The sequence below is a fragment of the Ischnura elegans genome, chromosome 12, assembly GCF_921293095.1.
Source record: "Ischnura elegans chromosome 12, ioIscEleg1.1, whole genome shotgun sequence".
Taxonomy (NCBI): Eukaryota; Metazoa; Arthropoda; class Insecta; order Odonata; family Coenagrionidae; genus Ischnura; species Ischnura elegans.
In genome coordinates this window covers 71,686,868-71,713,772 of record NC_060257.1, presented here as the reverse complement: position 1 = coordinate 71,713,772, position 26,905 = coordinate 71,686,868, and the positions used below count along the sequence as shown (strand labels likewise).

Here is a 26,905-nt window from a genome sequence, read left to right as displayed (position 1 = left end):
ATGTTAACCAAAAAACAACCCAACCCACTTTGGATCCCCTCACACATGATGGTTAAAAATACAAAATAGGCGCTTACTTTATAATGCAACATTTATGTACAAATTAATAACGACAGAACTTCCCACATACTTACACAAAATGAACAATATAATGCTAGAACAAATAAACGTCCAACACTCCACATGGAAGAACCTTACATGCCACACTATCGAACATCTATTTACACTAGGTCTTTCCATGTCACCTCTTGCAAAGTATGGAATCTATGTCATTAGATGTAAAGTCAAGTCCATTCAAAAAGAAATACCTGTGAAATATTGCTACGTGTAAAATGAATATTGCAAGTTAACTGAATATTGTGCGAAATGGAACAAAATCAGATGTATTCATACGTTAGTCTTGCTGATAATTATATATTTTTTAACATGTATTTTTTGTTCTATTTTGTCATATATGTATTAAGCCACATTCTGTGAAATTGATGTTTAATGCAAATCCACATATTATTTGTAATATATTTGACTCTCTTATATTTATAATCATGCATGTTTGTAAGGGTCATACTTGTCCCAGAATAATAAATTTCATTTTCTATTTCTATTTTCTATACATGATGGTTTTTTTCTGTTTTTCCAATTTTGAGAGATTTACCCCTATATTGGCATAAGGCTCATGCTTGGAGAGAGGCCCTTGGTTGGTGGGTAGCCCTTGGGTCCCCCATTTGATCTGGCCCTGATTACTGATATTTTTAAAAGGAGTTACCTACCCTTGAAGAAATTATACCTAAAATTGGTGCTTACCGAGATGAGTGTTTGTGACTGGTGCGGAGGCTCCTTCCCACAGTTCTAGTCCCGTGTTGTTGACAAGCCTGGGTGGTTCATCATTGACAGGTGACACAACAATCCTCACAACAACCGGAATGCTCTCCTTGTCACCTGCTCGCCCTACCACCGCAAACTCATCCTCTGATGTTTCACTCCCATCATGCTGGTACTGAAAACAGAAAAATCAAGATAGTGATGAATTTGCCAAAAGAACTGCTAATGATATACACACTATTAATTCAGATATTCATTCTAACAAGATGTAAGATATGGTTGCTGATTATTATGACTTTATTAAAGAAGTCATTATTATGACTTCTTAATTTCATTTGAATAATTATTTTTCTGTTGATTAATGCTTTTATTTAAATATTGAGGTAAAGAACTGTGCGCAAGCAGTATATGACATCTGATGTGTTTTGTTTGTAGAATATAAAGCCATTGCAAACCAGAGATTAAGGGAAAAACAGAGGAAGGTAAAGAAATCTAACTTACGGTTATCTGATTTTCTTCAAGCTGCCTCAAGGTGAACTTATCCATGACCTTCCCGGGACGGTGAGATGCTCTCAAGGAGCCAGCCATCGGCTGTTGGACAACCCGGTATTCCAAAACCCTTCCTGCGTAGTACCCGGTGAGGACAACCAGCAATGAAGAGGGTAAGGTCACCGAACCACCTTCTGTGACCGTCAACTCTCCACTGGTTCCGATGAAAATATTCTTTGGCACAACGACAAACTTCACAATCAGTCCCCTTAGCCAAGTAATGCCATTAGTCGCATCCAGGACAAAGTGGTCTTCGGTGGCATTTGCGACCCCTTGGATGTACTGAAGGCGGCTGTCGTCTATGAGGGACTGGTCAAAGACAGTGACTTCATCCTGGAAGGCTGAAGGGTTTGCTGAAGGGAAGGGAGGGGCAAGGGAAGAGCTACCATCCACAAGCCCCACGTCATCGGGAAAGTCGTCTGTGATTGCATTGTTGTCTTCCACCTCGAGGTAACCATTGACTGGAGGCTTCTGCACAAAGAATGTTATATCCGAGGATGGAATCATGGGATGCATTACCTGTCAAAAGATATCACGATGAGTTTACCTTTCGCATATCATACATTCTTTTCATGTATAGAAATTAACTTTCTTACAAGTTATTATCCGAAAAGTTTGTCTCAGAATTCAATCCAACTTTGAAATGTTATAGTCCATCAGGAGCTGTCCTCAAACAGCTACCATATAGGATTATATAACCAATAGTTTAAACAAGAAATTCAGTTAAATATTTACTGGTCAAATCCATTCTGATATAAGTATGAGTGAGCAGCCATAGCCTTGCGGTTTAGGTGTTTGACTGCTATGCAGATGTCCCATGTTAAAATCTCGCTTGCGGCACATTTTTCATTATTTTTGTCTAGTTATACTTAACAAAAGCCTGCTATTCATCATTTTTAGAAGAGCTGGTTGGTGAACATAAAGATAATATGGAAGATAGATGGGATGCTGAAATTGAGATAAAATGTGATCGCAAAAACACTGCATGCCACATCTTAATCAGGCACACTGTTGGCAACTTCTTACACTGTAGGGGATGATGATTTGGCACCCCTTTGTACACTCACATTGTCCTCCAATAACTCAGAAACAGTCAAAGTTAGGATAATATTAGCAATATTTTTTCCAAACTATGTTGCAAAATTACATGTTTATCTTAATAGACCTAGGTATTTTTTAGCAAAATTCCAATTTTTAAAGTGGGTACATTAAACCCTATGTGATACCCATTATCAGCCAGGCACTTTAAAAAAAGTTTTTACATGTGAGGTTTCTTGTCAAAATGATTGTTTTGGTAGAAGGAACTTTCTCCTTTTCAAAGGTGCCGCATAAAAGATAAACTGCCCCCTAAAAACAAACAACCTTAATTCTCACCTGGGAGTGTCAACATTTTGAATTGAAAAATGGAAGGTTATTTAAATACCTCTATAAAATCCTCGTATTGATGTTTCTTATAATAATACTGTATGATAATTATTTTTGGATTGAAAATATAATTAGTCTCCAGGAAATGCCTAAAATAAGTACTAACTAAATGGGGAAGATGCAATTAAAATACTTAGTTTGCATTACTTTTATCGTATGTACCAAAAAGAAAATTGATTTCTATGACTACCCTATCTTACGCCATTAAAATTTTGCTTGGATCCAAAAATATTCAAAGATCTAACAGCCCAAATCAATGATCCAATCTGGATCCAAATTAAATGTTGGATCTATCCATCCCCAGTAAAAATACAGTACTAATATGACATGAGAGGTAAGGGATGATGCTGTGAGCAAATGTCGTCACTGTAGTAAATCACACAAATGGGCATAACTTTTTACAAACATTTTCTAACTTTAATAATCAGTAAAAAAAATAATTCATGCGCAGCCTCTCCCTACCAATTGATGAAAATGAATAAACAGTGTTGGTAAGTAATCAAGTAAAAGGAATCGGATTACATCCTTGTAATGATTACTTTTTCTGTAATTTGTACCTGTAATGATTACTTTTTATAAAATGTAATTTTTACTAGTAATTTACTCCTTATGGTGAAAAAGGAATTGCTACTTTTTTGTAATCCTTACTTGCTCATAATCATAGATTACTTTAATGATTTCACTGATTTACAAATAACTTCGAATCCCTGAGTACCATAATTTGCTTGTGTAGTTTGAGCCACCCTTATGTTGTAGCCTACTTATTATGGCACAAAATATGACACCCCTTGTGTTGTTACAAAAGTTATAAGTATGTATCACTTGTCAAATTGCAAATTTAGCTATTTCTATGACCCAATTATTCCACATTTTTACTGCACTATTCAATAGTTTCCAAGTGGTCTCTGGAGTGGAAAATTTTACAAGAAGTAATTTTAGTTGCAACAAGTGTTGTCATGGTGCCGGAACGCACCGGACCACCATTCCGGCACTGGTTAACAAAAGACATAATAGTCAAATAACACTTATCAATTTTGCTGCCCTCAAAATTTCTAATATATACCTTCAAAACCAAAACGAAAAATATAGTAATAAAATGTAAATTATGACTTGTAATAAAGAAACACAAAATAATATTTCACTTCTAAAGAAAGTTGAGGAAAGTGCATTCCGGCACTGCTAATTTTGTATTGACGTCATTGGTTGTAACTGTAATTTTAGTGATTACATACTCTTTAAAATCAGTAATTTGTAGTCCTACTTTATTACTTTTTTATTATGTATCTGTTAATGAGCCCATTTACTTTTTATCAGTACTTTTACCAACACTATGAATAAATATCATAGAGCAAATACCTTCAGAGCACTGGAACATATGCACACGCTTGTCGATTCCTCCACTTCCAATGTCCTGTTGATAGACACCACCAATGGCTCCCAATAACTTGCAGGGAATATCCGAATGTCAAACCTCCCATCTACGCTAGCTTCTCCCCTTGCATCCACCCTGAAGACAAAGTGATCTCTCACAGCTGCACCGCCGTCATGCCTGTAAGTCAACCTTCCTGCTTCGAGGTCCCTCTCCGTGAACTTCTCAGCAGGACGACCCCCAACATCGAGTCTACCATGCCTTGGGCCTTCGATCACGAAATACTGCAGCTGTTCCCCAAAGGCATTGACGTTTGTTTCAGCACTCAGATTGTAGGATGATATCGTTGTGATCCCCCCTCGTCTCACCACGAGACCAGTAGCATTCGTAATTTCAACAAACGGCGGTGAAGCACGAACCTCTAATACACCATTGGCATAGAACTGTCCATCCGTTATCCAAAGACCAATCTTCCCATATTCATCTCCTTCATGCCTGAACAATACCCTGCCCTCGTTAAGGTCTTCCTGGGTGAACTCAAAAATGGGCTTGGCTGGATCAGAGGCAGACAGTAAACTACCATTCGGTATGCCCCTCCTGGTGTAAACAATCTCTGATGGTCTAGAATCAATATCTGCATCATCGTACCTAAGATCACGGCCCGTCAGTAACCTCTCTCCCCCACTGACCACACGGAACACCCTGTCAACAGCCCTGGTTGGAGTATTATCATTCTTGAGCACAATCTCGACGTGGAACACACCAACAAACTGGAAGTTGTCGCCAAGGGCGACAAAGTGGAAGGAGTCTCTCTTGCTTTCAGAGTCATCATGGACATATATGAGCTTGTCGGCCGTGATCTCGCGAGAATCAAACCAGGATGCATTGTGTCGTACAGTCTCGGTCAGGGTGGAGTCTAGCACATCAAGGTGCCCATGGTGCGGTCCTCGAGTCACATTGTAGGAGACGTCGAAGATTCTGTCAGTCTGGAGGTGAAGGTGTCTACGAGATATTGTTGCTCGACCACCTTCTAGAACTTCTAGTCTCTCGATGGTGGCAGAAACTGCAGCGTACTCATCAGGGCCAGGCACATGAGCAATCGAAAAGGTTGCTGGATCCGTGGAGAGTTCAGGGGTTGTCACCCGGAACAGGAAGTCATCATGGGCTCGTGAGTAGGTCCTGCGGTGTAAGCGATATCTGACCTTACCATCGGCCAAATCTTTCTGGTTAAATGTGTCACCTGGCATCAGTCTCCTGTGTTGCTGTTTTGGGCCTGATGGCTCAGGACGTAAGACTGTTAGAGCTCCGTATCTAGTGCCGCGTAAGAGATGGTAAATCAAACGGGATGGATCAGTTGGTGTTGGCTTCGTTTGGTAGAGCAGGTTGTCTTCTGTAATGGGTATCTCTTGTATTCCATCCATTGTCAGTTCCAGGTTTCTCACATGCTCCAAACGGAGTTCAACAAATTTAATCCTGAAGTCGTATACAGTTGGATTCTTGGCTTCCATGACAGACACTTTAAACTGCAAATGGAAAAGAAACAGATAGCATTCTTAAGTAAAATGTCAGCACAGTTTGAGAGAAGACATACATGAAATAGCAGACCATTCAAGCAGCAGAACTACTGTAATTATTTGTCATAATCATAAACCATCCCATTAATAATTTCCGAAAGATAAATAATTTTTAAATTTTCATTTCAGCTTTCCTAGTAGAATTTTTTTCAGAAAGCACATGAAAGGAGATTGAGATAAATCATACTCCTGAAAAAATTCATTGTACGTATATCAAATTTAAGACCTGTTTTTTAAATGCATAGGTTATGCCTGTGTCAATATGGGTTTGCCTATTAACATAAAGGTTCCAAGCCTGTGTCAGATTTGTTAAATCAAACTTAGGTTCATTGATAATGATAAAATTAGTTAGAGTACTCAGGTTAAAGTTTTTAATTCCCTGAATTCATTTGAGAAGATATGGAACCTAGTCATTAATGAAAAATGTATGAGTTTATGTACACATGTATTTTTACCTTGGACATAACATTTCAGCATGTAAATGCTTCAATGCTAAATCCAATGAAACATAATGAGCATGCCTCGTTTGCAAAGGTGTAAATATGTTGTTGAGGACTCTTGATACCCCCCAAGAGGCATGCATATCAAATGCTTTTTATACATCACTTTTGTAATAAAAATTTATTTCAGTGAAAATAAATTACATAATAAGGGAATATTTCTTGGAAGCTATTTCAGATCATATTGATAACATTAATCACATTTTTCCCAGATATATGGAACAAAAATCATCCATTCAAACCACTTTCCTCTCTCGATCACGCTTCTGGAGATTTGATTTTTGGCTGCCAAGTGTAAGACACTTTCTTTGAATTTGCAAGTACAACTCATGGTTGTTGTTACATCAAAATATAAGGTATTTTATAGAATTTGTGTGGTGTTACTTTTGCTATTAACATGATTGACATGTAACGACACTTCATCAAGCCTGATTCGTTAACTTATTTTCCTCCCTTATTTGATGATCATTACCACCTCTATTGTTACCCCGAAAAAGCGTGTGATCAGTGGCAGTGCAAGGAATTTCGTTCAGGTGGGAGGGAGGTCTGGGGGAAATTTTTGAAAAACAGGGACTTAGTAGAGGGTTTTAAACTAATTTTAACACTTTTCAAAATTGAAAAAAACTTAATTTTTCAAAGAAATCTTTTGTAAATTCTTGATCTCTCAATATTTTGTTTTCTTATATAATGAAGCTAAGTGATGGATTTTGTTTTTATATTTTGGGGGATATAGGGGAAGGATCTGGACTCCTTCCCCTCCAAACCCCCTCCTCACTATGCCACTGTGTGTAATATTACCAGTTTGCTATTAGTTAATTGAAATACATATATTGAAACAAGAACAATCATAATTCGGTAGCCTCTTTTCATCCTATACTTCACCACCATCACTTCCTTGATCATTACCTTGAAAAAATCATGCTCTGGCTCTCCAATGGTATGCTGATATCGTATCTGGTCCCTGGCTAGCTGCCTGCTTGTGAAGTGGTCCACAGCCTGCCATCTAGCCATTCCTCCAGATGCCCCTCCTCTCATCCTCTGCAGTATCCCATATTGTGGTGCCTGTGTCACATCATAGCGCACCTCCAGACCTTGATCCTCTGCATTTGTTGCAAAGGAAAGCTCTTCTGGTGTAATTATGGCTGAAGTGTTGTGCGTCAATACCAGACCTGTGTTGTTCACCAGCCTCAGCTGCAGTTCAAAGGCTGACACCCTCAAAACAGCCGCTGGGCCAGCCTCTATTCCATCAGACACCCTGAGGACCACCCTGCCAGTAGAGATGGTGATGATTTAATTATTGAATATTTTATTTTTATCGTACAATAAATTGATCTCAATATAGGCATGGCAATTTCTGAACAATGGGGATAGGATCTGCTACGCCAAATCGAGTCTACCAATTACAGATGGTTAAAATAAAGTTGTACCTATAACATATATGAAGCATATCTGAATGTGAGAACCTTACTGAAGCATTTCAACAGCAAGAAAGGGATCAATGCAATGATAATAAAAAACACAATCTAATTCTATTATATATATACCGTGGAAACTTGGTTTAACTTCACTTCATCTAACAGACTCGGATCATCTAAAGGATGAAATCAACTCGCTACGGAATATCTCCATGGAGAATCCCTAATGGAAATTTCTTATAAGTCTGTGGCGGCCGCACCTCCTGCCTCGCCGCCACATCGCTTGCCCGGAGGCAATTTAAAGCGCGCTCCGTCATCGCTTCCTTCCAACAGTCCAGATAGCCCAGCGGTAGCGCAGTCGCCTCCCAAGCGGGCGGCCCGGGTTCGATTCTCCGTGCCGGAAAGTTTTATTACTTAATTTTTCTAGCCTTCTAGAATTCCCTTCTAGAAGTTTCTTTAATGTTCAAGAACAGTAAGATAGAATATACTGGAAGTTGGCAAACTGAATAAATACTGCGGCCTTTCGGCCGGCAGTTCAGTGTAGAATAGTACACAATTCAATAAACATCGTCCAAACCATTCCATCGAATCTTCATTGTTAGCAGCCTACATCGACTCCTGCTACATTGGTGACCCCGAACTACGAACGCAACCAGCAATGCCCAGCAAGGACGAAGAAATCGCCGAGCTTACTCGTCAACTGAACGACCTTCGAACAGAACTCGAGACGGCGGCTATGCAACACGCGGAAGCACAACAGGCACTTGTTGGACAACACCAGCAGGCCCTCGCCGATCAGGCCCAACAATTTCAACAGGCATTTGCGGCGGAGCAGCAAAAACCGCAGCCACTTTTGCCGCCACAGCAACCACTGCAGCAGCAGCCTTCGCAACCTCCGCCACCCCAGCACGACGCCGAAGCAAATGCCGCACGACTCCAGGCAACCAATCAACAGGAGGCATGCCGCGTAGCCGTGAAACTACCGTCCTTCTGGCCAAGTAAGCCTTCAGTTTGGTTCGCACAAGCCGAGGCGCAGTTCGAACTTGCCAACATAACACGGGAAGAGACTAAATACAACCACGTCGTCTCCATATTGGACAACCATTTCGCTGAGGAAGTGGAAGACATCCTATCAAATCCACCAGCTCAAAACCGGTATGAACACCTGAAGAATGAACTTATCCGCCGCCTTTCACTCTCCGAGGAAAAGAGGGTTAGGCAACTCCTTCAGGCTGAAGAACTTGGGGATAGGCAGCCGTCGCAACTCCTACGCCATCTGCGCTCACTCAACGGATCATTCCAAATCCAGGATACACTCTTGCGACAAATATGGCTGACGCGCCTTCCAATTACCGTCCAAGCTATTCTGCAAGCACAGACAACACTGCCGCTAGACGAACTCGCCAAAATCGCCGATCGGATCGTCGAGATCACACCGCTGCCTCCACCACCAGCCCTAGCCGTCAACGCTGTTGCCAGCTCAACGGACACTTCATCTCCCGCCGTCTGCGCTACAACAAGCTCAACAGATTTCTCTTCGCTGGCCAGACGACTTGGGAGCCTCGAAAAACAGCTAACGGCTCTCCTCTCGCAACTAAACGATCAGCACCGGCGCTCACGCAGCAGTTCCCGCAGCCGAGACTATTTTCCCTCACGGTCCAGAAGCCCCTCCCAGACTTACCACCCAGCCGACGACGCCAGCTTGTGCTACTACCATCGGCGCTTCGGTAATGCAGCCAGGAGGTGCCAAGCGCCCTGCTCCCGAGCTACGGAAAACTCCAGCGGCGAGCAGTGACGGCGGCCACCGCCCGCCCTATAGGGAGCAGCCGCCTTTTCATTACTGATAAATACTCCCGTCATCGATTTCTCGTCGATACCGGCTCTGATCTGTCAATCTTTCCGGTAAAGTTCTGCAACGACAGACGAGTCGAAACCAACTACGATCTCTCCGCGGCCAACGAATCCCGGATCAGCACATATGGAACGATGCCACTCCGACTCAACTTAGGCCTTCGTCGTGATTTTGTCTGGCGTTTCACCGTCGCCAAAGTCAGCGAGCCACTCATTGGAGCGGATTTCCTCGATCATTTTCACCTGGTTCCGGATTTAAAAACTGCCCAGCTCATCGACCAAGTTACTGGCCTGTGTACTCAGGGACACCGTGCTTTTTCTCGTCAGGCCAGCATTCGGACAATCCCCGGCACAACAGCGTATCACCGCCTGCTCGCCAAGTTTCCTGAAATCACCAAACCTCCAGGCGCTCCAAGAGAAGTGCGCCATCAAACACAGCATCACATCGAGCTTACACCTGGACCTCCCATATATCATCGAGCTCGACGCCTGGCCCCAGACCGCCTCCGCGCTGCTAAAGCTGAGTTCGATGCCATGCTCCGCGAGGGAACGGCACGTCGCTCCAACAGCCCCTTCGCCTCGCCTCTGCACATGGTCCGCAAACGAAACGATGGGTGGCGCCCATGCGGTGACTATAGGAAGCTCAACAGTCGAACTATCCCAGATCGCTATCCAGTTCGCACTCTGCAAGATTTCTCCGTTGCCCTCCACGGCTGCAACATTTTTAGCGTTGTCGACTGCGCAAAAGCCTTCACACAAATTCCCATGGCTCCAGAGGATATCCCCAAAACAGCCATTATAACTCCATTTGGCCTTTTTGAATTCAACTTCATGCCATTTGGACTTCGGAACGCCGCGCAGACCTGGCAGCGTTTCATCGACGGAGCTCTAGAAGGACTTCCTTTCTGCTACGCCTATCTGGACGACATCCTTGTGTTCTCAAAAACGGAAGAGGAGCATCTTCAGCATCTCCACACCCTCTTCGAACGCCTTTCTCACCATGGAATCGTCATTAATCCAGCCAAATGTGTCTTCGGAGCTACAAAAGTCACCTTCCTCGGGTACTCCGTAACTTCTGATGGGTGCTCACCCCTACCCGAAAAAGTTGCTGCCATCAACGACTTTCCACAACCGAAGACCATTCGAGACCTCCGTCGTTTCCTGGGTATGCTCAACTTTTACAGGCCCCACATCCCACACGCAGCTTCAGCCCAGACACCACTCAACGCGCTCCTGCAAGGTCCTTCAGTCAAGAGTTCCACGCCAATCACCTGGACTCAGGAACTTCTTCACAGCTTCCAAGAATGCAAAACCGGTCTCGCCCGGGCTACCATTCTAGCTCACCCGGACCCTGAAGCTTCCCTGGCCCTCTTCGTCGACGCCAGCCAGACCGCGATTGGTGCTGCTTTGCAACAACGCTCAGGTGACAATTGGCAACCGCTCGCTTTCTTTTCACGGAAACTAAAGCCGTCGCAACGGATGTGGAGCACCTATGACAGAGAACTCTACGCGATGTATCAGGCAGTGAAACACTTCCGTAACATGGTAGAAGCCCGCGACTTCGCCATTTTTACGGACCACAAACCGTTGACTTTCGCCTTCAGCCATCGTACCAAGAACGCTGACAGCTGCTCGCCACGTCAGTTCAAACACCTGGAGTTCATCACTCAATTCACAACTGACGTACGCCACGTCTCCGGCCAGAACAATGTCGTCGCCGACTGTCTGTCAAGAGTGGAATCTGTCAGCGCCTCTACACCGTTAGACTTCGTCGCCTTGTCCCGTTCGCAGGACACCGACGAAGAACTTCGTGGACTCCTCGACAGCGGTACTTCACTCAAGCTTTCTCAAATGCCAATTCCTGGAACAACCGTCAAACTCTGGTGTGACACATCTAAGGACACGCCTCGACCCTATATCACACCACCGTTCCGTCGACGTGTCTTTGATCAAGTCCACAGTCTTGATCATCCCGGTTCCAACTCCACTCTTAAAAACATATCCAACCGCTACGTTTGGCCGTACATGTCCAAGGACTGTCGCACTTGGGTTCGCAATTGCCTTCCATGCCAGCGATCCAAAGTGCATCGTCACGTATTGTCTCCTCTGGCTAACTTCACCATACCTACAGCACGTTTCGACCACGTCCACGTCGATATCGTCGGACCTCTGCCTTACGCCTCTGGGTTCCGATATCTTCTCACGATGATCGACCGCTTTTCACGTTGGCCGACAGCAGAACCTCTCGCCGACATCACTGCCGAATCCGTCTGCCGAGGTTTTCTCCTAGGATGGGTTGCCCACTACGGTTGTCCAAAACGCCTCACCTGCGATCGAGGACGACAGTTCGAATCAGGACTCTTCAAAAAGCTCTGCGCCACCCTGGGCATTGCTCTTCACCCTACCACAAGCTACCATCCTCAAGCTGATGGAATGCTAGAACGTTGGCACCGCCCTCTCAAGACAGCACTAATGACGCACTCCCCGGAGTCCTGGATCGACGCACTGCCAATGGTTCTCCTCGGACTCCGCACCACCTGGCGCGAGGGCCTGAAGGCTTCACCAGCGGAACTCCTCTATGGAGAACGGCTGCGTCTCCCGGGTGATTTCTTCGCCGACTCTCCGGCAAGCATCGGTTCTGAGGATCTGGTCTCTCGGTTGCGTACTCACATGTCAAAAGTGAGACCAACTCCTGCAACTCATCATTCCAACAGCCGGAAAATATTTGTTCACAAAGCTCTAGCCACGACGTCGCACGTCTTCCTGCGACAAGACGCAGTTCGGACGGCCCTCCAGCCACCATATCTAGGGTCATATCCAGTCATCACCCGCAGCGAGAAAACATTCACCATCAACATCAACGGGAAACCAACAGTCGTCTCCATCGACCGACTTAAGCCTGCGCACATTCTCCAGCCGGACGATTTTCAAGAAAGGACATCGAGACCTTCTGAACCGACCTCCGGAAAACCATCTTCCGCGCCATCGACCGGGACGTCGCCTTCGCCCGCGGACACCTCTGCCGCCCCCCATCCAACGACGCGCTCGGGTCGGACTCTTCGTTCACCTGTACGCTACAACGCCAGCTGTATTTCCCCGGGCGGGAGTAGTGTGGCGGCCGCACCTCCTGCCTCGCCGCCACATCGCTTGCCCGGAGGCAATTTAAAGCGCGCTCCGTCATCGCTTCCTTCCAACAGTCCAGATAGCCCAGCGGTAGCGCAGTCGCCTCCCAAGCGGGCGGCCCGGGTTCGATTCTCCGTGCCGGAAAGTTTTATTACTTAATTTTTCTAGCCTTCTAGAATTCCCTTCTAGAAGTTTCTTTAATGTTCAAGAACAGTAAGATAGAATATACTGGAAGTTGGCAAACTGAATAAATACTGCGGCCTTTCGGCCGGCAGTTCAGTGTAGAATAGTACACAATTCAATAAACATCGTCCAAACCATTCCATCGAATCTTCATTGTTAGCAGCCTACATCGACTCCTGCTACAAGTCTTACAGAAATTCTTATAGGATTCTATAAGTCTTACAGAAATTCTTATAGGATTCTATAAGTCTTACAGAAATTCTTATAAGAACTTTGCATTTCTTATAGCATTCTATAAGAATGTTGCGCAGGTCACATAACTTTCAGGTTTTTATCCGGCATGCATTTAAGTCACCATAACTTATGTTGGCAATTTATAATTATTTAAGAAATTCTTATAAGATTTTTTTGGAAATAATGTATAACTCTTTGTTAAGTAATGTTCTGCTAATTTATTGGCGTTTTCAGCATGGTATTTGACATAAATGGTTCCAAGAAGTTGAGGCTTCTTCTTATGAGACTTGTTAATATATATCCCTAAGAGCACACGAAAAATTGTACACTTATAAAATCTGTCTGTTTCGAGTCTATAGATTACTTAACCGATGGAAGTTTGATATGGGCCATGAATAAGCATGATGTATACTACGATTGCATACGTTGCAGGATACGGTTGCCATGGAAACCTTGTTTGGTTGTTAGGTTGCTAGGTATTGCTTTTATATGTTAATCATTCACCATGTTTTTGTGTGACCTGTTTAATGACATAAGTCGTGTGTTTCTAACAAAAATAAGGCATTGACCTCATTTGGTAAGTCTTACAAAACTGGCATTCCTAAAATCATGTCACCTTAAACAAACAGTTTCGTGGAATTTTAAACTTTTCATCATTAATTTAGATAGACTTGTATATTTTTCAGATTGTGACATATCTAATATAAGTGGAAGTTTTAATGAAAACAGTGTTTCAATGGACAAAGTGAGTGATTTAGTCGTCTCTGGAGAGAATGAATTTGTATGAGTAAACCTAAATAACATCTGCACAATTATTATTTTATGGAAAATACATCAACTATTATTCTCAATCAGTGTTTCTGGGATTCCTATTAATTTCCCTAAATCTTGCACTAATTGTTAGCCATATTCTACCTATCCTTTTCTCCAAATGGCATCAAATTCCATTTTACTTTATTTATTTCTTTCATTATCTATCCAAATCTGCATGTAGAGGTCATTCTCTCTGGTATCTTAAATAAACATTTCTCCTATGTATTCGATTTATCAATTTTTCCTTTTCCTTCCCAAATAATTTCTTGAAGTATCCCAAGTCGAACTTGAATTTTATTTCATTTGCTTCTTCAATTTTCAAGGTTAAATCATTCCATATTGCAATTCCTTTATATTTCATTGCGTAGTGATTGCCAAAGCCATATTCTATTATCAGTCCATGATTCCAGGATATCGTTGGTTTCATTGCTTTTAGTTTTTTAGTTTTAAAATGTGGGGGGCGTTAACCCTATGCAGAACCCATGACCTGAAGGACCTCTATGGTATCTCGCATTGTCTGGCCAGTCAGGTGAACTTTACAGAACTTGAATGTCCTTGCTTGATGCACACTAAAGATAGACATTACCAGGGGCGGATCCAGGATTTTTTTCTGGGAGGGGCACTAGCAAGGCCGTATCCAGGATTTTGTTCAGGGGGGAGCACAAGGATACCTCGTAATACAAAACGAGCGCAATGATAATGGGACCGTATTAAAAATCTAGCATATTTTTAAGGGTCTGAGGGGGGCACGTGCCCCCGTGCCCCCCCCCCCTGGATCCGCCTATGGACATTACATTTGGTACATGGGAAATCATTAGGTTTGCTGTGTACCAGATATAGGCACCTTCATTTGGAAAAAATTAGGTATAATGCTAACTTTGTACTCTAAGGAGGGATGTAAATCTCATGTAGCTTTTTATAGAAGTTTGCACAAGTGTTTTAAGCATGATGATATGATATTTATAATAAATATTTCCATGAGAAAATTTCTAATAAATAACATTTTGTAATTGATACTTTTGATAAGAAATTTTCTTAAGAGAAAAATTCTTATAAGAAATTTTCTTATAAGAAAAATGCCCAATTTCTGATAGGAAATTTTCTTATAAGAAATTTCCAATAGGGAATGGTTACAGGAAAGTTGTCATCGACATATTTTTCATAAGCAACTGAGAAAATTAGGTAAAGCGACCAATAGCAACTACTATTAGGCCTGCTTTACTGCATTGCTTGGGAAGGATAGTACCCAGAGGAGCGGGAAACTTGGTACTTGGAATTCATATGCAAATGGCAGGATTTTTAAGGATAGGAATGAAGTAGGTATGATGATGGTATACATGCATAATAGCAGACAATAGAAAAAAAACTATGTCCATTTACTGTACATGGGATCAGTTTATACCCTACTCCACAACATTGATCATTATGTAAGTCAATACATGCATGGAACAAAAATGTCATGTGAATGCATGCCCCAGTAGAAAGGTTTGCTCCAAGAGAATTAAGAGTTAAGCATAAAATCCTTTGAGCAGTTTTTCCCATTGAGTGTGTCAAGAGGTGTGACTATAAGAATGGATGTCGAACTACAGAGGTTGCATGATGTAACCTAGCAAACGGTGATGAGAAAACAATGCATGGGCATACCAAGCGAGGGGCAGGAGGGGGCAGCTGTCCCCACCCCCTTTAGAAGCAAAAATCGCAAATGTATTTAAGGGAAATAATATTTTCTCAAGCAAATAAATTTAAAAACTAATAAAGAGCTGTTAAAGTTTCCTTAAAATGTTGATTTCATTCACCTTTTCCATGCTTAAATCTTACCTACATCTTGAACATGAACAACCATGGCTTGACCCCCCCTAGTCTTGATCCTGGGTACGCCCTTGCAACCAGAAGTAGCACTATGGGCTTAAGTAGTATGAGATGCACCAAGATACTAACTTTGATAGCAATCTATGAAGCTATTTGGAAAAGAATAGTGGACAGATAAGCAGACATCCTCTTTCATTTGAACATAAATATGTATGTAATACAAATATTGCTGCAACGGCCTACCCAGGATCAAAACTAGAGGGGGTCGTTCAAGTTGTAACATAGACAAGGTTATGAAACCAAAATAGCAATTTTTTAGTTTTTAATGATTTGTCGGAAAAAAATATTTTAATTTTAATTACATGTTTCATACTAATATCACTTTCCTTCTATTTAAAGAAAATTTGTTCAAAAATTTTGTTTTGAACTAAATTTACTTTTACTTCTAGGGGGGCATCTGCCCCCTCCTGCCTCCTGCTGGGTATGCCCATGTATTTCTGGCCACGCTGGCAGCAGGGTAAAGTCCTTGCCTGCCAAACAGGAGGTCGTGAGTTCGAGTCCCGCCTGGGTAAGTTACCCCTATCCAGGGGATGGTTGTTTGTGCACGTTAAACTGCCAACATGTTCATAACCCAATGGCGTCAACTCCATGGGGCCTGAGGGGGCCCGAGCCCCTTCAAAAATTCGTTATGGGCGTGAGGAAAAAATGTGCCAGGCTTGTCGATTTTCCCCGGAGTGTCCAGGTATCGGGATTCGAGTTATCAGGGTTTTAATGTTGATCATATGACTCTTCTAACATGCTTAAAAAACTTCAAACTCACTACTTATAAAATTTCCCAGGGTAAGATCCCCGATTTGGGCCCCCCAAATATTTTTTGTAAGTCGGCATCCCTGTAATAACCTCAATGTGAAAGCTGCATAGAGCTGTTTTCAGTGGTATGGAAATAAACAAAAAAAGAAGATTATCATGCAGTGCCATCCCTACCTGCCAGACATTTCTCCTCCAGCACCCTGCCCTCCCCCGCGGTGGACATAGGATATGAGGCCGAGATCCACATCCTTCTGGGTGAAAGTGTCCACAGACTTGCCTGGGTTGCGCGAGTTCTCGATAAACCCCTTGCCCTCTCCCCCAGAACTCAGCACTGTGTACACCAGATCCGAGTTTGGATTGTCCGGATCCTCGGCATGCAGTAGCTCTGCGGTTAGCGTCTTCTTGGTACCCTGAGTGAAGAAAGAATATAAATGATGAAAAAAGTTTAAGAAAACACATTCCGAGGACTACAGGGCACATTTATGCCGCAAATTCACATTTTAGGAGAATAAATTATGCATGTTTATTTTATCATAAAAATGAGAAAAGAGCACAAAGCAAGAACGAAACATTGTTAGAATACAAAAGTAAACAATTATGATACTATATATTATTTTTTTAATCTAAACAAACTAGCAGGGGCGGTCTGGCCAGGATAGGTTCCCGATCGACTCGGAATGAATCCGTTTCCGACGCCGCCAATCCTATGAGACTCTGAAACACCCCCCAGGTCGGCTGGTCGGCGATCGCCGAGGGCCCCGAGCTCAGGGGGCCCCCAGAGTCCTCTGGATTGTCGATAATACACTACATAGTTTATAACCCTCGTAACCCTATGAGGAAGAAGTGTAAAGAATTGCCATTCAGAGGACTGCGGGGGAGGGGGGGGGGGCGAGCTTCTGAGGCGCCCACAACGCTCGCGCATATCATGAAGCGGCCGGCATGCGCTGGGAGCGCTGGTCGTGTCTCTTCTCTCTCTCCTTTCCTGCGCTTACAATTAGACCAAATACGACGACGAGTTCGTGTGTATCTCCCTCGTGAGAAGATACCACGGTGGCAATCGCAAGTGCGACCGTGTATAATATGTCAGTTTATTTTGGGGAACTACTACCAGAGGCGCCGACTCCATGGGGCCTTGGGGGGCCCGAGCCCCCTCGAAAATTCGTTATGGGTATGAGGAAAAAATGTGTCAGGCTTGTCGATTTTCCCCGGAGTGTCCAGATATCGAGATTCGAGTTATCAGGGTTCTAATGTTGATCATATGGCTCTTCTAAAATGCTTAAAAAACTTAAAACTAGCTACTTATAAAATTTCCCGGGGCAAGATCCCCGGTTTGGGCCCCCCACAATTTTTTTAAGTCGGCATCCCTGACTACTACGGATCATGTGACATTCCATTAAAAAAGTTCGACCTCTCTTCTCCAAGTCTCCAATTCCGTAGCGAAACCCGATATCCCCGCAGGTGTTTCTGGGTAGTCGATACCTCAATTCATTCGCCGAGAAAAAAATATCAGATTACAATGTTTGGGTATAATTACGCATCTAACTTATCTGAGTTTTTGACTAATTGAGAGGGGTATCAATTACCGTGGGACTCGGAGCCACGAAGGGGAAGTAGGGAAGGAAGCGTTAATGAAGGGGAGAAGTTGAGCTCGCACAGAACAAATATTCTCTCTTTTTCCACATAGATCGCGAAATCCTAAGTAGTTCAGTGAGTGTGGTTAGTGAGAGAATTTCATCCTCTTGGAAGAGTTAATATGAAAGGTGTTTACAAAAGCGGTATGGAGAAAAGAAATGAGAAGAAACTCTTTTATGTTAATTATGTCTCAAAGAACTTGAGTGCTTGGCTGAACAAGAACAGTGGTTCCCGTATCGATTTAATACACTATGAGATTTTAGATACAGATTCAGGTACGAGGGGATATTCGTATTTTCAGTTTAATAGTTAGAAAAATACCGTCTTGTGACAGGTTTCGAGTCTAATTGCTGTGCGGCTCTTTCTACTCTCAACAATTGCATTTATTTTTTATCCCGTTTTGAAAGCGTATTTTATTTTTTTGTGCGCTTAGTTTCTATTTTCAATATATTGCGTCAAACGCAAAGAATGGAAAGAAACGATCTACTATAGCGAAACCTGTAGTGATACACTTGATGCCACAGGCGGATCTAAGTTTGGACCAAAGGTGAGGGGGGACCAGGGATCTGGGGAATTACCCCCTGCCGAAGGGGGGTTCGGGGATAAAGGATAAGTATTTGGAATTTTCAAGACTCAAAAACGGCGGCTTTTGGCAAATTCTTTGATAAGAAAGACATTACTATGCACATGTAGTAGGTCGTTTTGTTAGCGAAAGTTTTATGGAGGTTATCTACATACTACCCCGCTAGCTGCCTCCATAGGCGTGTGGCGGGGGATGTCAGGACACCCGCCGTATTCATATGAAAAGGAATTGTTCTTACGAAATTACGCCTCGCATTTTTAAAGCCCTCTGTCGTGCGGGGAAATAACGAATTCCCGCACCTACCCGTTTGCCTAAATATCTCCATTATTTTATCGTTATTATCGTACTTGGGAATGCAGTGAGGTTCTAATATGATCTCCGAGGCGCTCTTAAAGATTACTCGAGCAATCTAAGCCTAGCGCACAGCCTCCTAGTCCTTCAAGAGGAAGGACTCTACGGAATCCTCTGTTGTCTATCTTAAAACTATCTCTGAAAAAGATGATGCAAAAAAGGTAGGAAATTGATATCCTGAAATATTCTTAACATTTCAGGAATGTAATACCATTAATCTTTTTTCAAAGCATTTACGAATTGTGTAATATTTAATACTCATCTAATTGTCAGGCGATGATGGCATTTTTCTTGATTTTTGTATCCAAATTTACGTGGTTTACCAACTTTTTTTCTATTGGAAGAACCAGAATAGAAATTTCTAAAGTTTTCTTGGGCTTAAATCTATGTAAGTAATTCGGCTTATTTATTCCAATGTTTCCAAAGCTAAATCTATTACCGTCTTCAGGGCTCTGAGAAATTTTTTTTCGGGCACAATAGAACGGTCTTACCTTTCTGAGTGAGTTTCGTGGTGCACTCCTTTTAACGTGATGAATTCAGAATTGAAAAAAAAAATCGTCAATATTTTAAAACAATTTTTAGAGAAATAATTCTCTTTTACAGCTCTTTTTTTCCTGAATAGAAGAATTTTAACCGTAGGGCACTTCACTTGTAAAATTTCTTATGGAATATGGCTGAAATATGTTCATTTTTAAATGAAAAGGTGCTGATTCCAAGAGCAGCAAATAAAGATTCCTGGCCAGCAATCTCTACCATTGAAGAGAATGGAGCATATTTTTAACTTTGCCACCAATTTGATATTATTGAATATTTTGCTTTCCGTCAAATATTCGGACTGATGAAAGGCATACTCTTGTTCAGTATTTCAGTACCTCAATAAGACATTTTACTAGGTCATTGTATGAAAATTTTCTTGTGTCAAAAGTAGAGACCTTTTACCAAATACTTTTAATTTTATTTCAAGATCAACGGGCAACTGCCTTTTTACGCAAAAAAATAATAACTTAAAAAGTACATAATATCATTCAAATTTAAATTAAATTAATAACGAATATTAAGAATTAGATTTAATATTCACTAAGGTATGTCATCAGTGAATAAACATCTGTGGATATAATGCTCTCATAAAGACTGATAATGTATTTTCAGCACGAAAATTTGCTGGTAACAAATTCCAATTTCGTCTAAACCTATTTATAGGAGAATGTAATAAGTACTTATATAATTTTGCTGAGAAGTGTGCTACGTGGATACCTGAGGGAGTACTGAAGTGTTCGCACACTAAAAAAATCATACTTCAGCACTATTAATTGAACCAAATTTTGTTTTCTTGATAAAAGTTTTATAATTTTTAACGTGAAGAGCAATAATTGAAGGTAGATTGAAAGATAGCGCTAAAATAACAGAATAATGATGGATTGCAAACCTGGGCTATCCTGAGCACTTCACCCGGCTGGAGGATCAACTGCGGTGGGTCGTTCACGGGTGTGATGTTCACAGGCAGCACGAACCTATGCCTCCCCTGGAGATACCCTGGAAGAGTGAACCCACTGCCAGCAGACAGCTCCATCTCCAACACTATGGCATCCTGGTGACTCTCTGAGCCATCGTGAAGGTAGCGAACCTTATCTTTCGCCACGTCCAGCAGAGTGAACATGGTACTCGAAGAGTCCTCCAGGCGCCTTATAGACATGTCCACCTGCAGTTGTCCATGTCGGGGTGGCGGTGGTGCCACCTGTCGAAAAAGAACACCAGAGTCCCGGACGCCGTATTTGGGGTAGTCGAGGACCACGTCAAGGTTGGCAGTGGTGACCAGGGCATTGCGACCCTCTGCTACTTGCAACGGCGTCAGCTCAATTATCTCCAAGTCAACGGGGAGGGTTGTCTTGGTGAACACCTGCAAAAGGGATGAAGAGAGCAATGCTGAAATGATACTCAGCTGGCACAAACCATGAAACTTCTCCTTTACACACATATTCCCTATAGATGCAAATACTTGTGGGATCCTTAAAATTACAGCATGAAATTTCATGAAGACATTCAGGAAGAAACATTTCCATGGCATGCATGCATAGAGCAAAAACATGGATGGAGTTTAGTGTTTTATGTTGGGGGAGCCAGAAATCTTACTGGAGGCTCAGGGACTATGGAAAACTCCCCAGTGAAACAGGGCCCCTGGAGCCTTTCCCTGGAAAATTTGTTTCAATTAGCCTCTGAAAACAACGTTTTAAGTTCCATGCAAGCCTAAATTCTCTTATAGTTAAGTTTGATTTTTCTATTGTACTTGAAAGTATAACATGTTTCATTATTTTTTTGGACTAATTTACCGGCTGCCCCCCCAAAACTCTGCCCATGGGTGAAAATTGTGATACATCTCTTGTAAATACCAATTTATAACCAGGCCATGCTTGTAACCAGCAGGGGCGCAGCTATAAATTAAGTCTTGGGGAGGTTTTAGGTGCAACTAACACTGGGGGGTCTGAGGGTGTGGAAATCCCGCCAGGATAAGCGGGAGGTGCGAGGGTCCTCCCATAGGAAAAATTTAAGGTAAATGGCTCAAAATGGTGAGTTTTACGGCTTTCTGAGGGATTTTTTCATGGATACTTACACTATTATATCTATAAGTAATATTAATCCATTCAAATGAAATGGATTAAACTTAAAAATTTAGTGCTCAGTTAAATGGCGAGTTTAACGGCTTTCTGTGGGATATTTCATTGATCCTTACACTATTCTATTAATCCAATTATAATACACAATATACAATAAATAATATTAATCCAATTAAGTGAAATGGATTAAACTTTCTTTAAAACTTTCTCGGAGCTCTGGGGGGGTTATCCCCCAAAACACCCACTCGCTGCACCCCTGGTAACCACCACTTCAATTTCTTTATCAATCTCGTATTGTATTTAATTTCATACTGCATAAGCATTTGATTGTGGGTTAACGGCTGGGATATCAGGTGAAATTGCCGGAACGGAAAGTGATGATTTAAATTGGCATGTGCAAGCACTCTAAAATGGATGCAAAACGATCTTGACCATTTCGTTTGATTTCAGTAGCGTCATCCGTCCGGGTGAAAGAATTTTCTCTACGGCCGGTAATATTAGAAAGGCACGCCTCCGACTATCAAGAAAGCATTTCAATCAGTTGATCTTTCTCAAAAATTTTCATGCTGAGTATTATGCAGGTATAGAATAGTTCCAACCGGTCATCCCAAAACTTTAATCCGCGTGTATTTGTAAATCTTTACTTCTAAAAATGCAAGCGTGTATTCTAAGAAGATCATTCTCTACTACTCAAATATGTATTTTGAGTGTTTGTAAAATGCACAATAAATATGTAGTTATCTTAACAGTTTATTTTAAAGGACCAGTCGATATTTTGGTCCCTTTTGTTCATTATAAACATCAATGACTCTGCTCCCATTAGCAGTAAAATACGTTTAATCGCTGACGACTCTGTCATGTATCGCGAAATTAATGATCACCGTGACTATGCAATTCCATCATCGGATTTAAACAACGTTCATTTGTGGAGCCAAGAGTGAGGACTCGAACTTAACCTGATTAAATGCATGTCCGTGCATTTTTTGTAGAGGTCGTCTAACGATAACCAATAAATTAAGAGAGATGTTTTGCCGAACGGATAGATATGGGAATTCGTTTTTCCCCCGAACCATGAAGGACTTTAATAAATGCTAGTCGTAATTTCGTTAGAGCATTTCCTTTTAATGCGTAAATGGCTGGTGTCAGCTGCACCCCCTACCACACGCCTTTGAGGTGGCTTGCGGGGCAGTATGTAGATGTAGATGAAATTTCGATTTCCTAAAAAAAGTCGAGCTTTTCATTTCGATTAAAAATCGATTTTCGAAAAATCGATTTCGGCCGACATTTTCTCATCACTACGCGAATATTTTCACGCACCAAGTCCTCAATCTTTCGTCAAAGACTACTCTTCATGGAGTTCTATTTCACGGAAACGTAAGCGCACATATATACTCGTATGTTATATACGTTTCATTTCGCTTTTTCGCCCTTCCATTCCTCCAGCGCTGTTTTTGCGGCTCGGCGAAATGGAGCGGGCATCCGAAAGCCGCACTTTGTCTCGCTTATGCGGAACCTTCCCTGCGTTCGTCCGACGAAATTTCCTCTCCCGAGTGCCTTTGTGTTGCTTGCATCGCGCCACGGGATAACTACACGGTCATTTTTCCCCGCATGGACGGAGCATCTGCGGGAAACATATAGCGAGGCCCTTTCCACCAAAACGCCTCGCACGCTGCATCGCAAGAAAAATCACGGCTCATCAAGGAGAGGAAGGGGAGTCTAATTAATAACGGCCTAGTTCAGAGCCAAATAGAGGAGGCGAGATAAATCTTTGGACATGGTCCAAATGGTTGGTCTCCCCTGGAATGGGTCAGAATTGATCACCTAGCCGTTAACGGGAGGGATGTCAAGGTCAGCGGGCTGGTCAAAAAGCGATAAGGGAGCATCGATAAAAACTGGACTATTTCGTACAATAAGAGAGCTGACGTAAAATGTTGGAATGTCTCTTGCGTTATGACGCAAAATACAAATCATCGTAATGATGATGCATGCTCTGTCTTGGAGCACATACTTGTTTTGGAGCTCAGCTGAAGTGATAGCTGCTATGTACGACTAGATATTTGATGGGTATATTGAAATATTGCTTCATATATTTCACCATGAGTTATGTGTGTAAATTTTTCAAAAATTCGTGGTCGTAAATTCGTTGTCAGTTATCTCAAAAAATTCTCATACAGTGTTTTCAAGTAAATGTGGGGTAATGTTTTCGTCATGAAAACTCTGACATGAAGACATAAATATCTTAAACATTGCTGCGTGTGATATCTGCGCCTGTTATCTACGACGATATATTTGATGTATCTAGTGAAATATGGTAATATATATTTCAATGTTGGTTTTGTGTGTAATAAAAAAATATATATTGTGCCATAAATTCACTGTTAGTTACCTTAAAAAAATTTCAGAGTGTTTTCAATGAAATGCGGGGTAAATTTTTTTTCATACCGAAGAAAAACTCTGATGAGGACACCTTGGGTGTCCCCTTCTTGGGTGTTTTGGCGATTTTGGATCATCAAGGAGGCATAGATGTATAGCAAAATGGATAAACGCGGAAGGAAACCCGGAAGAATCGCTGTCTACTGCTTAATAATGATGGAGAGGTTTTTCTATGGATATTTCGGTAAAAAAATTGAAGTTACCTCCAGTTTATTGAATTGTTTACAATTTGATTTTCTATGGACTGAAATCTCCATGTACAAATTTTCAGTCTAAAACTTAAATGGAAATGGGAATAAGGTTAGTTTGAATTTTCCGGTGACAACTAGATAACGCCATCTATCCTTGGAGTACGTACTAGATTGAGTGGCCATTAATATATTACACAGTTGGCACCCCTTGCCGAGGCGCCGACGCAGAGCCCGACGGAAATAAGATCGCGAATAGTCCAGAATAAGCTCACCGCTGATTTTGTGCTCGTTATTAAATATTTGTTTTGCACTTCATGATGCTGGGAACTCAATTTTTAACCATTTGTTGGATATTGGCGCCGTGTGGACTAGGGCGTGGATATCGGAGCGTGTCGTATGCCGCAAAAAAATATTTTCTAGACTCCGCCACAATCGAATTCTCAACGTCGGCGCACACACCTAAAATACACTATTGAGGTCAAAATACTACTGAAGCTCCATAGGGTCTTGTAATATATCGTATTACTCATTATTTATTTGACTACAAAAATATATCATTAAACATTGTTTAAACGTAAAAATTTAGCTTCTATGGTCGAAAGAGTGAAGAAGAACACGCGAAAAACTTGGAGAACGGCGAAACGGTCGTTTTCTTCATCTCGTCACGGGAAAAATATTCGTCTGATGCATTTTACTATATTTTTCATAAAGGGAAAAATATATTTCCATTATAAAGAGCTTTTTAAAATTAAATTTTACCCAATCCTTGATTTTTAAAATGGCCGAAAGTTAGATTTCAATTTCCGAGGTTTAGAAGAGTGAATGAATATTGAAGTTACGTATGCTATATGTAAAAAATATATCTAAACTTTTAATGTAAAGAAATATCGATATTGTTCCTCTTACTTAAAATAAACCACAAAGACTAAAATAGCCCCGCGGCAATGCACACAATCAAAACAGTAGTAAGTTTAAGTGCTGGAAGTCATTTTCACAACTCTGCAGCGCTTTTTTCCACATCTAGTATACTTTAGAAATTGAAATACGTGAAAAATCTTAAATTTGATGAAAATTTGACATAAAAATTGGCTACAAGATAAAACTCGACTGTCAATTAGATCCATGACAATTTTACCGATGTCCACGTTGCTGGATTCGTCGATCGATTCCCGCTACAGGGGAATATTTTCGCGCGGCAATTAACGTTAATTTCTCCGCCCTTCACGCTACAGGCTTGACCCATACCACGTCAAATATGAATGTTTTCCACTCACCTTGTAGCTGGTGGCGTAGTCTGGCTTGACGCACAGGGGCTGTCCGCATTCGCAGCGGAACGAGTCGACGCCCTGCTGCAGGCAGACGGCCCCAGGGACGCAGGGGTCGCCCGTGCAGGGGTATTCCCATACGCAGTCCGCTCGGATGCCCATGGTGACCCTGGCCTCAGGGATGCCCAGCCGACGGCCGTCCAACTCCATGCCGCGCAGACAACCCTTGAAGCTCTCCTCCGCAGACCTCACGCCCTGGTTGAATAAAATAAGCATATTCTCACCATATAAGCTCACAAAAAATTTAAAATATTAAAATTAAAACTAAAGTAAAACTCGCTTATATCAATCACTTATGTAACGAAATACGATCCGCCTATAACGAGGTGAGTTCCCGATCCCTTGGACCAGTGGTGTAGCCTGGACTTTCGGTAGGGGGCAGGGGGGGAAGAGAGGTGTCCAAAACCAGAGGAGAAAACTTAAAAAAACAGTGTACCTACTAAGTAATCCTGGGGTAATAATGGGGTTTAAACTACTTTGAACACTTTTTATTATCGAAAAAACCTCATTTGTAAAAGAAATATTTCGTAAATTCATGATTTTTCAATACCTATTTGTTTTCTATCATGAAGGAAAATAATTGTGATTTTATATTTTGGGGGGTTTCGGACCCCCCTGGCTACGCCACTGCCTTGGACTATTATGATAGCAAATCTTAATTTTTAAATGTAATTACAAAAGTAATGAACAATGATTGAATTCGAGCAATACGTCACTAAAAAAATACCGGTTAAGCGGGACGCATACCTCCCGATATTGGAGGATCGCATCCTCTGTAAGCAGCAGAAAAACAACGTATGTTTTGGAAACGGGCAATATTAGTTTTGAGAAGTGCAAAGATTTCAATTCTGATGGAAATTTGGGAAAGGCGGCTAAAATCAATTGTGCTCATGTACCGCACTAAAAAGAATTTATAAAGACTGGAAATAAATAGCCAACGTGATTTCTCACGCGAGTAGGTGCATGGGTGGAGCCAGGGTAAGAAAATATTGTGGTGTGAGATATTGATTACAGAAATGGGAGTGAGGAATTGGCGGAAAGCATGCCTAGAGGGATCAGGACTTCCCGAGGAGAACTCCAGCTAGCTAGTGAGCTGGGGCGGTCTGGAGTGATTAGGGGCCCTCGTCTAGGGCTCATAGTGGGGCCCTCCTTACCGGAGTATTTGGGTGTCCTTTCCCGGAAAAGTTTAGGAAATTTCATCACCGGAAATACATTTTTTGCTATTCAGGCCTTTAAAAACTAGGTAAAAATTCATAAAAATGGCAATTTCGCAAGAAAAATATTAGTTAAAGTTAGAATTTCAC

The 26,905-nt window shown here is 41.9% G+C and overlaps 1 protein-coding gene across 1 annotated transcript in view; it reads right to left on the bottom strand.

Moving 5' to 3' along the window:
- LOC124168708 (chondroitin sulfate proteoglycan 4) overlaps window positions 1-26,905 on the bottom strand; it is a 73,637-nt gene that overhangs the window by 9,484 nt on the left and 37,248 nt on the right. Inside the window, exons 6-12 of the mRNA XM_046546974.1 lie at window positions 25,551-25,796; window positions 20,467-20,937; window positions 16,649-16,884; window positions 7,143-7,503; window positions 4,150-5,685; window positions 1,321-1,887; window positions 802-994 (exon numbers count right to left, since the gene is read on the bottom strand). Coding sequence (XP_046402930.1) covers window positions 802-994; window positions 1,321-1,887; window positions 4,150-5,685; window positions 7,143-7,503; window positions 16,649-16,884; window positions 20,467-20,937; window positions 25,551-25,796 — 3,610 coding nt within the window. The remainder of the gene's footprint in view (window positions 1-801; window positions 995-1,320; window positions 1,888-4,149; window positions 5,686-7,142; window positions 7,504-16,648; window positions 16,885-20,466; window positions 20,938-25,550; window positions 25,797-26,905) is intronic.